Below are 15,429 nucleotides of genomic sequence, written 5' to 3' on the forward strand. Positions count from 1 at the left end.
TGCATATGTGCTTGTGTGTAAGGACTGCAGTAGTGTTTGCCAAAACACATTGTCGATGCTGATAATGATACCTAGAGAACAAGGATGCTAATGGGTCATAAAACTATTTGTGTGTATATATAGAGATAGATATATAGGACAAACATCACTAACTCACACACACGCCACACTTTCCAGAAATGAAACAGGAGAATAACAGGATATTGAGAGTGAGAACAAGTGTGAGACAGAGAAAGGAATTACTATGTGCATTTATGGGGGTGTAACTCAATGTTCTCCTGGGAAAGCCGTGTGTGTGTGTGTGTGTGTGTGTGTGTGTGTGTGTGGAGATGGAGAAACCGTGTCTCCAGGGAGCAGCTGCCACGACACTGATACACCACAGACTAATCAGACACGTGGCATGTGGAATTCAATTAACGTACACACACATACACACTCTCCAGTCCACAAACCGACTGCATTTCCTAATTCAATACACAATTCTAATTCAATTACTTTTTTGATTAAATTGGATAGTAAAATGAGCCACACAAAACCAGAAACATTCCAATAAATAGCAAGGAATCTAAATCCCAGTGACCCTAATGCTCACCTCCGTGACCTTTCACCTCAGGACTAACCTCATATACCCTGTGCGAAAATCACTGTTATGTACAGCTCAACGTCACAGGTGAAACGCCTCCTCATCAGCGCGTTTCACTCTTAATAACCGTGGATGGACGTGAGGAACCCAATGAGGTGTGTGTACCCTTACAGGGTACAAGACACTGATGAAGTCACTGAGCGCCAGGAGAAAACACAGATGGCATAAAGCAGTTCTTATGACTGAATGTTTTAGCATCATAAATGGTTGAACTTATCAGCTAGTCTCATGTAGGGACAGGTTTAGCTGACATAAACTCTTATAAATAAAGCTTCTTTATTGGCATCGATGATTTCACGAAGAAACTTTAACATCCATAGAACCTTTGCATTCCACAAAGGGGTCTTTATAGATCATTAAAATGTTCTTCACACTAAGAAAAAAAAGAGTATTTTAAGGCTGGAAAGGTTCTTTGGGGAATTTGACATCGATGTTTTAGAGAAGCTTTATTTTTAAGAGAGTATGTCAGATTGGAGTGAAATGCATTTTGTACAGCTTCAACTTCTGATTATCCACTACAAAAACCATTGCCTGATCCATATATATAATAAAGTCTTGGAATTGGCTACTTCAAAGACTCTACCCGTAGGGTAAAAATGGATGTGGATGCTTTTTTTTCCCTTTTACTGCAGATGTCATTGGGTGGACGCTCTCCTGTCTTTCAACACACGAGCCTCTTAACAACCTCCCTTGAGACGCCGGAGAGAGCACTGAAGGAGATGCCCATCCACGCTTTCAGGTCAAAGAAAGGAAATGTTCACCATAATAAAAGACCTCCAAACACAGCTAGCCTGGAGGCTGACTCAGTTTAGAGTCTCAGTCCTTGTGGAAACAACAGTTCATGCTATGCATACACCCCTTCATAAAACTAAATAAAATAAAATGTACATTTGAATAAGAAATAAAATAAAATGTGAGTTTTAGAAAGTTTATGACAAATAATGATCATGAGATGTTAATATGGGATTTATATTTTTAAAAAATGTGTTTGGGGGGAGGATCATTGGTCATACATTGCAAATATTACAAGGATAGTACAATATTTCAATTTAGCTACATTGGGGAAGATGTTTATCTGTGCCCAATTATCATACATTAGCATGCATTAGCACACATTAAAATTTCCTAAAGTGAATTAGATTGGGCCATACAGGGACTAGTTCCACCAGACTTCTTTGTTCATTGGTGCATGTTGTAGAACGCACAAAATTGCACAAATCTAAATGCAAATCGATTAATAGCACCAATTCTAATAACAAAAAAAACATTAATGAGAGTGTGCAAAAGGGATTTTGTTCCATGTTAAAAGAAATGAAGAAAGTGATGAACACGCTTGCAATTAGGCCGTAAATGAAACGCATTAAGAACATCATTAACCAATGTAACACATAGCACAAGCAAACCCGAACGTCAACATTTCTTCCATGATATACCGTCTTATTGTTCTTAATTTGTTCATTTATGAAGCAACATCATTTGTATTTGAGTAAATATTACCTATAAGGACTATATTGCACGCAATGGGACTGTTGAAGTCCCATTATTGCACACAATGGGCTTCATTTCGAATTATTATGTATAATGTTACTAGGATTCCAGACACGTGTAGGAAAATCTCCTCTGGCCGTTCCACACCAGCTGCACTGCTGATAACCATTACCAATCAGCCATATGTGCTGTGACGGAGGTTAGAGAAAGAAAGGAGTAGATTAAGTGCTTGTGTGTGTGAGGAGAGAGAGAGAGAGAGAGAGAGAGAGAGAGAGAGAGAGAGAGAGAGAGAGGGGGAATGAGAAGAAAGGAAAAAGGGGAGGGAGAGAGTACTGTATGTTGGTACAGCAGGGTAAAAGCTCCACTTAAAAAATGCTTCTTTTTTTTCCTGGTCCAAAATTTTGTCAAATGAAAAATTATTTACATTTTTATTGACTATATTGATGGAGCAACCAAAATTCGTTTAAAGCTAGACACAAAATTAAGTAAATAACTACCAATTGAACCAAATTCAATAGTTTGGGGTCAGATTTTTTTTTAATGTTTTTGAAAGAAGTCTATTATGCTCACCATGGCTGCATTTATGCGATAAAAAATACAGTACAAACAGTAATATTATGAAATATTATTACAGTTTAAATTAAGTGTTTGTTATTTTAATATATTTTAAAATGTAATTTATTCCTTTTCAGCATCATTACTCCAGTTTTCAGTGTTTGATGATCCTTCAGAAATCTTTCTTATATTATGATTTGCTGCTCAAGAATAATAAATAATAAAAAAAATTATCAATATTAAAAAGTTATTTACTGCTTAATATTTTTGTGGAAACTTTAGTCATCTTATTTGATGATGAGATATTTCAACAGAACAGCATTTATTTGAATATTTAGTAACATTATAAATGTCTTTACAGCCACTTTTGATCAATTTCATGCATCCTTACTGAATATTCTTAAAACAAAAAAACTTACTGACCCCAAATTTTTGAACAATGCCCTTTTTGTCATCATATGCAAAATACTGTAGATACAGTAAGATGTTCTATGTAACATTTTTACCCAGGAGGCCCCTCACCGGGTCAAAAACTGTAAACCTGCAACCAATATGAAGATCTGAAGTGCAATTGACAGGAAGGTTGAAAGTTAAATAAAGAGAAAGAGAGAGGGACATGAGACAAAGGAAGAATGATAATCCTGTTATTTCTTTACTGTCAAACCTCTGACATCAACCACTGCAGCAAAATGCATTATAGCTATGAAACAGAGAAAGAAATTCCTTTCTCTTCACAATATAATCCTGGAGAGTGTCATCATTTCTCTAAACTAAAGTGGGTTTGTGGGAGAATGTAAAATAAACCTCTCTATCATCAACACAACCGCACAGTAATAACAATCTGAACACGAGATGCATACTCCGAGATGTCACAAATACATTAAAGCCTGTTAAAAGACAAAAGTTTGACTCAAAATAACTGTCTGACATTAGAGTACTTCAACATACACTCTTATAAGAAAAAGGTTCTATATAGAACCTTAAGGATTCTGTGAGGCGCTTCATATTTAGAACCTTTTAGTGGTTCCCATCATGGGATAAGTTTGAGGATTTAGTTCATTAATCGTGTTTTAATTCAGTTATTATTTTGATTACATTTTATGAATTAAACAATTTATCACTTAACACAACCTGGTAAACATGAAAGTTTTATGCAATCATTTAAGACATTTCTCCAAACCTTTTGGCCATAAAGGGTTCTTTACAACTCAGTCAGGATCTATATAGATCTCGACCTTTTTTCCCCGAAGAGTGTCCAGTTATCATGTTTCAATGAGCATCTGCAGACTTTTCAACTACACAATTAAATATTAAGAGCATGTTGCTCATTACTATCACTTAGTAACACTATCCATTCACACTATTAAATGGACACTAATGTAAAGAGTCATGTGAAATAAGTGGAAAATGTATTTAGTCGCTGTAGACAAATAAAAATCAGTCATTCATTACATGGGATAATAAACAATCTGTCCAACAACTGCAACCCAAGTTACCAGTTAAACTGGGCCTTGTTTACCAAAACAAGTTTCAAGTCTCACTGTCGTTTAAAAGTTTGGGGTCAGTAAGATTATAAGAGAAGATAATTAATACTTTTATGCAACAAGGATGCATTAAATTGATCAAAAGTGACAGTAAAGACATTTATAATGTTGCTGAAGATTTCTTTCAATTAAATGCTGTTCTTTTGAACTTCATCAATTCTTCAATTCATCAAATAATTCAGAAAGAAAAAATTTATGAAAAAAAATGCACAGCTATTTTCTACATTGATCATAATAAGAAATGTTTCTTGAGCAGCAAATCAGCATATCAGAATGATTTCTGAAGGATCATGTGACACTGAAGACTGGAGTAATGATGCTGGAAATTCAGATTTGACCTGCAATCCTAACAAAACACTAGCACTCGTTTCCCACTGCTGTATTATAACTGCCCCACTGCAATAAAGTTAATTAATAATGCCAATAATAACAATAACAGCAATAAAACAACAACCATAGAATGTTGTTTTTACAATTTCTGCCTTGCCTGCACTGCAATTCAAAGACAACTAAACAGTCAAGACCAAAAAATAGAATAAAAATGTCAGTTGCAAAATTTTCTTGATCACCTATTTGATTCCAGTAGCGTTTTTGAGTGCTGACCCAATTAAACACAGTTAATCTGATTAGCCCATTGACCTCTCCCCTACTGACCATCATACACACACACTTGTTGACAGCCTGAGGAGTTTACCAGGAACATAATAGCACTGATGATCACTGCAATCCACACTCAAAACCAGCTAATAAAGAACAGCTGCGATTGTTGATTGAACATAACTTGAGATCATTTGTGCTTTCAGTGTGCTGTGTTTATACTCTTGTGGATGTCTGCAGCATGGGGTGCTGTGGTGCGCTAGACGTCTCTGTGGTGGATTAAATATTTACTGTTTCTATGAAAAGAACCGAGGGCCTTGTTTAGATGCCCTCCGATTTGGAATAACGCTGAAATTCTGACTAATCCACTCATACAGCCTGAGGCACATGCCTGTCAGCTCCTATTCTTCACACAGCATGGAAAAAACAACACACACATGCACACGCAAAAGTTTCCTCATCCATATGGACACGCAAAGAGATTTCATCTTGGAGTGTTGAAAAGCATGCACTGCATTTTTTTCCTCAGGATTTTTTCCAAGTACAAATGCTTACAAATTTTGTTCTTCAAACTTAAGTGACTTTACACTTAAAGGGATAGCTCACCCAAAAAAAGAAAATTCTGTCATCTTTTACTCATCCTTCAAGTTGTTCCAAACCTGTATGAGTTTCTTTCTTCTGCTGAACACTAAAGAAGATATTTTGAAGAATATGGGTAACCAAACAGTTGTGGGGCACTTCCATAGTATGACAAAAAAAATCCATGGAAGTCAATAGGGTCCATCAACTATCTTCCTTTGTGTTCAGCAGAAGAAAGAAATTCATACAGGTTTGATACAACTTGAGGGTGAGTAAATGATGACAGAATTTAAATTTTGAAGTGAACTATTCCTTTAAGTAACTTTGCTAATGATATTTGTACTGGAAAACTAGAAAAAACGACTGAAACCAATTGCAGTGTGGAATTCTCTTAAAGGGAAAGTTCACCCAAAAATGAAAATTCTGTTTTTATTTACTCACCCTCATGTAATTTCCTAAACTTATGACTAATGTCTGTCTTCTGTGGAAAACTAAAAAATATATTCTGAAGAACAGTTTTTGTCGGTCAGTCGGGACCAAACCAATATTGGACCCCATTGACTTTCATTGTATAGAAAAAACAAAACATTGAGACATTAAGTTTTTGTGTTCCACTTAGGAAACAGTAAGTCACACAGGTTTGGGTGAGTAAATAATGACAAAATGGTAATTTTTTTGGTAAACTATCCCTTTAAATATAAAAGTATGATGTTCTCTATCGCAATAAACACATTTAAGCACATGCACATCCCATTTTTGTTCTCTCACACACACACGGAGGGCTCACCGCGATCCGCAGCAGTGTCCCCTTCACTGATGCCCATCTGTCTTGCCGGCGGTCAATGACCAGGATGAAGCCGACCCCCGTCGAGCTGAGACTGAAAATCAGAAAGACACCATCACCATGGCAGCAAGGGTGCGCACACACACACACACACTTCCAAAAATCATAAACATTGACATACTGAAGATGTCAGATGCCTTAAAAGCCATCATTAAACAGGTCTCTACTAACTAACAAACACACTGCAGTCATCCTTACACATCAGACTGGCAAATTAACCAGCACTCTGTATACTGCAAACATATTTCATTTATGAGAACATCTGCATTTGCCCCCACACACTCAAGATGAATGCAAAATGTAGCCAAAAGCGTATTAGTACACAGAGACGTACGTTGTAATGCACTAGCCCAGAATGCAAGCGTAGCGCAGAGATGCTGAGCTGGTTACTACGTCCATCACCATGGAGAACGCCAGCAGAATCAAGCTGATTTTCAGTGACCGAGGCAGCGGAAAAATCCAATTGCACACTCCTGATATTAAAAAAAAGCAGCTTGAATGTACAGAAACAACCCCCAATGCTGATATTCCAAGTGTCCTTCAGCAGATTTCGATGTCGTCAGAAGGTTTCTTTCTTCCCTTCAGTGCACCTTTGCTTTTAGCCCTTCTGTTTATGGTTCCATTTGAATGAGTGCCACCGTAGGCACAGACCGGGAGAACAGCTACACTTTGCCTCCCCCTCTACAGCGACCAATCGTGCAGCATCAGGTGCTCCCTCTCAACCTATCAGAGCTCAGGAGAGCGCTGATGGACAGAGACCCAGAGACTAGCTTGAATTGCGAATGCAGAATGTGGGTGTGAGATAGGTGCGGATTGATAATGAAAGCTCCTCCCAATAGAAACTGGCACTGCAGATACTCGTGTATCAAATCTGCCGCCATTACACTGACATACAGATTGTGTGTCTCTTCTTCTGGCTCGCGTTACCGCTCCCGCCTTCTCCACCAAATTTCACACTCCCATCCCTTTTCTCTCCTCTCAATCCCACCTCCCCTGTTCCCCCCTCTCAGCCTCTGGCTGTTTTTCTCAGGAACGTTTGTTCTCCACTCCTTTCATAGCGGAGGGTGAGATTAAGAAGGAAAGGAGAGAGACGTAGGGGTCGTATCAGCTGAAAAAGTCTCTGTGTAGAGCTGCACTGACATTGACTAATGACCTTGAGTGTCTGTCAGTAATAAAGATCAGAAATCTGATTACAAACATCACTGTAATTATAACCTTCCATTCAAAGGCTTCTGGGGGGGGGGTTCTAAAGCCATCGGGTGCTTCATTGCACTTGATTTATTGTCATACTGGTGCTTAGTCTATTACTGTTTTTAATTATTGTTCTGTGTTGTTAGTGCATTATATTAAGAGTGACATGTAATATATATTTTTTAAATTCTAGATAGTTGGATGCTTTGAGTGAACAATGGGATGAATATATATTCAATAGAGAGCATTTGCATTTTCATTGTTAACACAAAAAATATATAACCACAAGATAATTGGGTTTGACTGTAAATTGCTAAATTAATTAAAATATTAAATGTAATATTGTAGATGTTTTGCCAGAAACCACAGAGCAAATTCAGGACAATGTCTTACAAATCTTTGAATGAATTTTACAAATAAATCGTTATATATATATATATATATATATATATATATATATATATATATATATATATATATATATAAAAAGGGGTTATATTTCATAAAATAAAATGAAAACAAATGCCAAAAAAAATACAAAGTAAAAAAAGATATAAAAAAAAAAAATATAAAAAAAAATAAATAAAAAGGACTTACATTTACATTTACATTTAGTCATTTAGCAGACGCCTTTATCCAAGGCGACTTACAAATTAGGACTAAATTCAGCGAGTCATCATAAAGAGGCAAGAGCAACAACAACCCAGGACTTCTGGCATTGTGGCATAATTTTCAAGCACATTTCCCTGATTGCATTATGTGTCCAGACAGTAGCATAATGATGTTTTAATTTATTTAAATTAGCATTAATTCAAGGTAGCAAACTTATTTTTTTATTGCATTAAATCCTTGTACTTAACTAAATGTACTTAACTGTCGTGACAATAATGTCACGATGCAATTAAAGGTTTTCTGGTCAATGGTTTTCTTCAAGTAAAACAATTTCCTATTTCTTTCTTTTGTGTTGAAATATGACTAGTGCACATTCTTGAGGGGTTTCATGACATTCATCCCTTTACTTTCATGAGCTGCTGTATTTTCTCCTGAACTCCTCTCATTCACCAAATCAGAACCAAATTAAAACCCCATCAGCCATTTTCAGCATGAAGAAATCCATCTAATTACTCAATCACCCCCCCCTCTCTATGTTTCTCATGGGAATCATGGGGAAACAAGAGATGCAGAGAGAGCGAATCACTCTTTCATTAGAATATTAACAAGGGGTGTTAAATTAAAGAGGATTTCACAGCATCAGCAAATAGACCAATGCACTACTGAACTTTCACAAGGATTAATTTTTATTTTTTTTAAGAAGAAAAAAAAAGATATACACATGCTTAATAAATTAAACACCTCTTGGCTACTAAATGATATGATGGCATTTCCAAGTCAATAATAACAATAAATGTATTTCCCTGAGAATCTCATGTATTCAGATTATTCACAAACTAAGAATGCATATGTAAAACAAAGGGGCATCAAGATCACCTTGTTAACCATGTACATAATCACACATTCTAATTTAATATGCATGATGAATATTAATGACACACACACACACACACACACACACACACACACACACACACACACACACACACACACACACACACACACACACACACACACACACACACACACACACACACACACACACACACACACACACACACACACACAGGCAGTCTTGTCACATATTCATTAAATTGCAAAAAGCTTGATGTTACAATGGGAAAGCATTAGTTTGCCCCCTTCTGTCCAATTCAAGAACTAAAACACCAAAATATTTCTCCTCCAGTCTCTCATATACAGTCCAGTGATTTGAATAAATAATATAATCATAAATTAAATACATATAAAATGTAGTTTTTAAGATAACCTTTTTATTCTAGATTTTCTAGAGTTTTGATAATTCTAACAGGATTCACTGGGTAATTTATTGCTCCCACACTTTTTCACCAACAAACTTCAATGACACTTCCAATCGCTGATCAACACTGGATTTTAAATCATGTTCGATTGGGGCATGTCAGGTAGAGATTTTTGGAATTAGATTATAGTATTAGAATACATTAAACACATGTCTCCAATAAAACCCTCAATGATGACTGAGGTCATCACACTGGTTTGCACGCAAATCTACACTATCTACAAGCACTTCTTAAATAATGACTTTTATAGGTTTTAAGAAAAATATTTATTTTCACATTCCCTGATATTTCAGAGATTCCCGTGAATCTAGGAACGCTGGTTATTTTTGTGTAAGTGCTGGAAATGACTGATCCTTCCACCTCCTGTTTTCTCACCTGGGAATGCTGGTCAGGTACGTCAGCACATTGTGAAACTCCTGTTCCTCCAGCTCACCAAACGCCGGGTACTCTGGGAAAATAATGATGGGGCTGCCATTTTGTCCTCGGCCACCTGGAAACGCAGATTTGGAAGAATGCAGCTGTTAGCAATTCTGTTTAAGACACAGCATGAATATTAAACATCTTTTGTTTCATTTTGCCTTGTAATACACATTATATATATATATATATACTAGGGGTTGCACGACTACTGATTTCTGCTAGTCGATTTCTTATCAAAACAATACTCGAGTTACTCGACTACTCGTGGTTCATGCTACTGTAAATGAAAAGACATGAAATAGCTAGATCTTATCAATAAACATTTATTAATTCATAGCCTAACGCAACAATTACATAAGTAAACTCTCAAAACATTATAATTATGACATTTCATTTTTAAATTTTCATGTAACAGTCTAAAGCCAAATAAATAGCCGTTCTTGCCTTTCATTTCAGACGTCTGCTTCTAGGGGCCGTTCACATATCGCGTCTTTTTCGTGTTCAAGGTCGTTATTTCAAATGTAGGCGCGCCGCGAGCGCGCTCATAATGGAAGCAACGTGGTGCGCTAGTTTTTCCAGGCGGGTTTTTCCTTCTCATCTCCAGAAATATATCTAGTAGTAAAGCTAATGCAAGGGCTAGAAATCAATTAATCCTTTGCTGATACTTCTTCATCGTCATCATGGAGAGCGCAGTTCATGATTGCATAGCAACGACAGACGTCATGGAGCGCAAGCGCTTGAAGGAGACAGCGGCCGCGCTTTCCACACGTTTTTAGACGCAATATGTGAACGGCCTCTTGCAGAGTTGGCCAATTACAATATTTTTGTCATCCTTGATGAAATACTTCCACACATCTGACGTGTGGTGTCTGTTGGTGACGTTCGCCATTTTTTATTAATTTATGGTTAATGGACGCTCGACTCAGTCGATTGTTTCCGACAGCGTCGACTATTGATTGAAGTAGTCGATCTATCGACTACTCGACTAGTCTACGCAAGCCCTAATATATACACATACATATATATACATACATATATATAGTACACACACATTATATAATATACACTGTTATAATATATGAAACCCTTCAGATTGGACATTGTCTATAACCAGTGACTTGGAAGCAGCGTTAACCTCCTGAAATCATCTGAACTCATTTATAGCCATGATTGACCTTAGATCTGAGATATTTGAAGTATTATACTCATACTATAATATACTCATACTATATATATTATACTCATACTATAATATACTATATATTATATTTATAAAAAAAGTCTTCTACCCACAAGGGGGCACTTCCACATCTTCCCATGTACAGCTCACACAGAGGAAGACAGAGACTGCGTACATTCACAGAAGACTAATCTCAGCTTTTTCGATCTGCATAGATGCATAAAGGACATGAGGCAATGTCAAGGGCACAACGCAACGCCATGAGGACAAAACCTTCAAATCTCCTCTTTTCCGGTCACTGAGCTTTGAAATACAGATGATAAACATCATCCACATCATTACTGAGGCTTTAATTGTGTCAGTCTCTCTCTCTCTCTCTGTGTGTGTGTGTGTGTGTGTGTGTGTTTGGGAGAGAGAGAAAGAGAGAGAGAGAGACAGAAAGGGAAAGAGGAAGAAGGACATGTTTGGTGCATTATGTGCAGTGACAGAGGTCATGTGATGGTGTGTGTGTGTGTGTGTGTGTGTGTGTGTGTGTGTGTGTGTGTGTGTGTGTGTGTGTGTGTGTGTGTGTGTGTGTGTGTGTGTGTGTGTGTGGCTGCTACACTCTGAGATTAATAGAGCAGGATGGATCCACTGCAGAGCTCACACATATTAACACCTCTATGACAGTCACACACAAACACACAGGTGAACACACAAGGTGAAAAGGACACTGCTGTCGCATTTGTAATCATAAGTAGAGCAAAACCAAAGTGCTTCAGTCCATCTGGACCAGGTGAGAGAGAAAGAGGGAGAGGGGGGGTCATTCCATTATATTAAAACACGTTATACAAAAAGACAAAGAGGGTTTAATCATACTCAACACACACAACCTAGGGGGTATTGAACACACACATTATTGAATAATGAATTTTTTTTTAATGAAATTGCGTAGAATTGAGTAAAAAACGGAAGAGAAGAGAAAATGGAGCAGACTGGAGCATAAAGTGTCAAATAGAACATAGTAAATTAGAGTATACTAGAATTGAAGATAAAAGTAGAACAGAGTAGAATTATGTATAAAATAATAGAATAGAGTAGAATTTAGTAGAATGGAGTATAAAACAGAAGAACAGAGAAGAATTTAGTAGAATAATGTATGAAGATGAAAAATAGAGTAGTATGTCCAGCAAAATGGAGAATAAATCAGTACAAAATAGTAGAATGCAGTATATTAGAGTAGAATGGAGATTGGAGAATAATAAGGTAGAATAGAATAGAATATAGTATAAAGTATAAAACAGTAGACTATAGAATAATGGAGTATATTAGAGTCGAATGGAGATTAATAAGGTAGAATAGAGTAGAATGTAGAAACCTGTATATTAGAGTTTAATAGAGATGGTATAACAGTAGAACAACAGAACGGAGTAGAATATAGTAGAATGGAGTATAAAACAGTAGAATATAGTAGAATGGAGTAGAATAGAAAAAGTAGAATATAGTAGAATGGAGTATATTAGAGTATAATGGAGTATAAAACAGTAGAATATAGTAGAATGGAGTAGAATGGAGTATAAAACAGTAGAATATAGTATAATGGAGTATATTAGAGTAGAATGGAGTATAAAACAGTAGAATATAGTAGAATGGAGTATAATAGAGTAGAATGGAGTATAAAACAGTAGAATATAGTAGAATGGAGTATAATAGAGTAGAATGGAGTATAAAACAGTAGAATATAGTATAATGGAGTAGAATAGAAAAAGTAGAATATAGTAGAATGGAGTATATTAGAGTAGAATGGAGTATAAAACAGTAGAATATAGTAGAATGGAGTATATTAGAGTAGACAAATGGAGTATATTACAATAGAATGGAGTATAAGGTAGAATAGAGCAGAATGTAGAAAAACAGTAAATTGGAGTTGAATAGAGTAGAATGGAATATATATATGGTAGAACAGTAGAATAGAGTAGAATTTAGTATAATGGAGTATAATAAAAAATAATAGTAGAAGCAGAGCAATGTAAAATAGAAAAATAGAACAGAATGGTGTAAATTAAATTGGTGTATAACAGTAGAATGTAGAAGAATGCAGTAAATAATCAGAACACACACACACACACAAAACATACCCAAGAAGTAAGGAACACGGACAACATTAACAGGAAAAAAAGATAAAACACTCTATACAAAGATTTAATCAAAAATTCACATACTGGGTGACTTTAGTTTCCTGTGATTCCAACACACACACACACACACACACACACACACACACACACGTGATAATGATAATATCAGACACGGGCCGCTGCAACCGTCTGGAGGAAAAAAGTTGGTCAGTAAAAGATGAAAAGAGCAAAAAGGAAATAAACAGAGGGAGAGTCTAGCAGTTGAGGTCTGTCATTAAATTTAGGTGGAGAACTGAGGCATGAGACCAGCAGAGACCAGAGGAACATGTTCACCACAGGAACATAAACACACACTACATTAAAATCGCTCGCTCGTTCCTGCATTCACAAGTCACTAAGTAATCAATGCTCCATATAGTGCACTAAAGGGAGGTTGCTAAAAATGAGTGAGCAATCTAAAAACAAACAAAAAAATTATTTGTACAGCATTTCTCAGCAGTCCTCTCCAGATGTAGAGCAAATCAGTCGTGCACTCTAGATGGAAACAAACTTTCCACTAAGAATTCAGGCAACAGTATAAAATGGAGGACACCCCTTACAGTGCACAACACAACTGATAATGCTTTCTTAAGGCAAAAGGCCACCAGTTAACAGAAGCCAGAGGTGCAATGAACACTGATTCTGGTAATCATAGAAACCAGTCTTTAAATATAGTACTGCCATAAACAACGCATTACAAATGAACCATTATGCACTGAACTCACTCTTTCTCTCTCAAAAGGTTACAAAAATACATTTAGTATTATGAAACTCCTATTTGTTTTGGTAAATAATTTTGGAACATGGAATATCCTTGTTTCTTTAACGATGCAACTTGGTTGTTGTTCACTCATCTGGCACTATCGTGGTAAATGTTTCATGGCATGTATAATGCATGAGTTCAGAGTCAGGTTTGCAAATATTCAGAGACTCTCTCGTAGATTTGATGCAATAAAAGCATGAGGGGTTTTATAGAAAAACCTGAATCCCAATCTAATCCTCTTATTCACCATAAACCCCTTCTATAGGACTCACACACAGCCTAACTGTCATTCAAATATCCTCGCAAAGCACATCAGCTCAGAACGGTGTTGTCAAGCGCATCGTCAAGGCAACATTGAATAATTAAGGGGCGTTATCCTGGGCAACCTGAGCCGGGCCCTAACTGGGTTATTTACGGAGACTGGAGAGAGTTTCTGGAGTGTTATTAAGTGACTGCGTGTTTATGTGGAATCTGTGCATCTTCTGAATGAATCTGCCGTTGACAACGTGAAAGCAGACATTTATAAATAATCTCTGTTGCGTATTCACGTCTGACTCACGTGAAACCGGACACATCATACTCAGGATACTGTCAAAGCACTCTAAATATAGCTCATAAGATCACATAATAAACATTGATCAGCGAACATAAATAGAAGCTCAAACGTGCTGCGTAACACGAGAATGAACCTCATTGGTTCTTGCTGAAGCTCAAACGTGCTGCGTAACACGAGAATGAACCTCATTGGTTCTTGCTGAAGCTCAAACGTGCTGCGTAACACGAGAATGAACCTCATTGGTTCTTGCTGAAGCTCAAACGTGCAGCGTAACACGAGAATGAACCTCATTGGTTCTTGCTGAAGCTCAAACGTGCAGCGTAACACGAGAATGAACCTCATTGGTTCTTGCTGAAGCTCAAACGTGCTGCGTAACACGAGAATGAACCTCATTGGTTCTTGCTGAAGCTCAAACGTGCAGCGTAACACGAGAATGAACCTCATTGGTTCTTGCTGAAGCTCAAACGTGCAGCGTAACACGAGAATGAACCTCATTGGTTCTTGCTGAAGCTCAAACGTGCAGCGTAACACGAGAATGAACCTCATTGGTTCTCGCACATCAAGCAAACATCCTTGAGCTTCCGTTAACTGATGTGTGCATTGATGAATGTTTATATGTGAATAAAAGCCTAAATTCAATCTGTTCATCATATAAAGCAGGGGTCTCCAACACGTCGCTCGCGAGCTACCTCCAATCAGGCCACGAGCTACTGGTAGCTCGCGAGCGACGTGTTGGAGACCCCTGCTTTATATGATGAACAGATTGAATTTAGGCTTTTATTCGACCGCCAAGGGCCGTTCACATATCACGAGCTCAAGTTCGTTATTTCAAATAATTGTTTTGTTGAACATTAACATAACATTTTTTCCAGGCGCAGCGAGTCAACATGAAGGATGCGGGTGCACCCAAACACTACGGGTGTTTTTTTTCTTCTCCGTAAATAAATCTTGTAGCAAAGCAACAGCAAGCGTTTTTTCGGTG

General features: G+C 37.0%; 1 protein-coding gene across 6 annotated transcripts in view; it reads right to left on the reverse strand.

Moving 5' to 3' along the window:
- Positions 1-15,429, reverse strand: part of mcf2la (mcf.2 cell line derived transforming sequence-like a) — a 78,654-nt gene that overhangs the window by 27,144 nt on the left and 36,081 nt on the right. For all 6 annotated transcript variants that reach the window (XM_082164707.1, XM_082164712.1, XM_082164708.1 and 3 more), the window contains exons 3-4: positions 9,748-9,862; positions 6,194-6,284 (exon numbers count right to left, since the gene is read on the reverse strand). In XM_082164707.1, the coding sequence (XP_082020833.1) occupies positions 6,194-6,284; positions 9,748-9,862 (206 nt within the window). The remainder of the gene's footprint in view (positions 1-6,193; positions 6,285-9,747; positions 9,863-15,429) is intronic.

The sequence above is a fragment of the Leuciscus leuciscus genome (genome assembly GCF_965113295.1).
Source record: "Leuciscus leuciscus genome assembly, chromosome: 3".
In the NCBI taxonomy this organism is placed as follows: domain Eukaryota; kingdom Metazoa; phylum Chordata; class Actinopteri; order Cypriniformes; family Leuciscidae; genus Leuciscus; species Leuciscus leuciscus.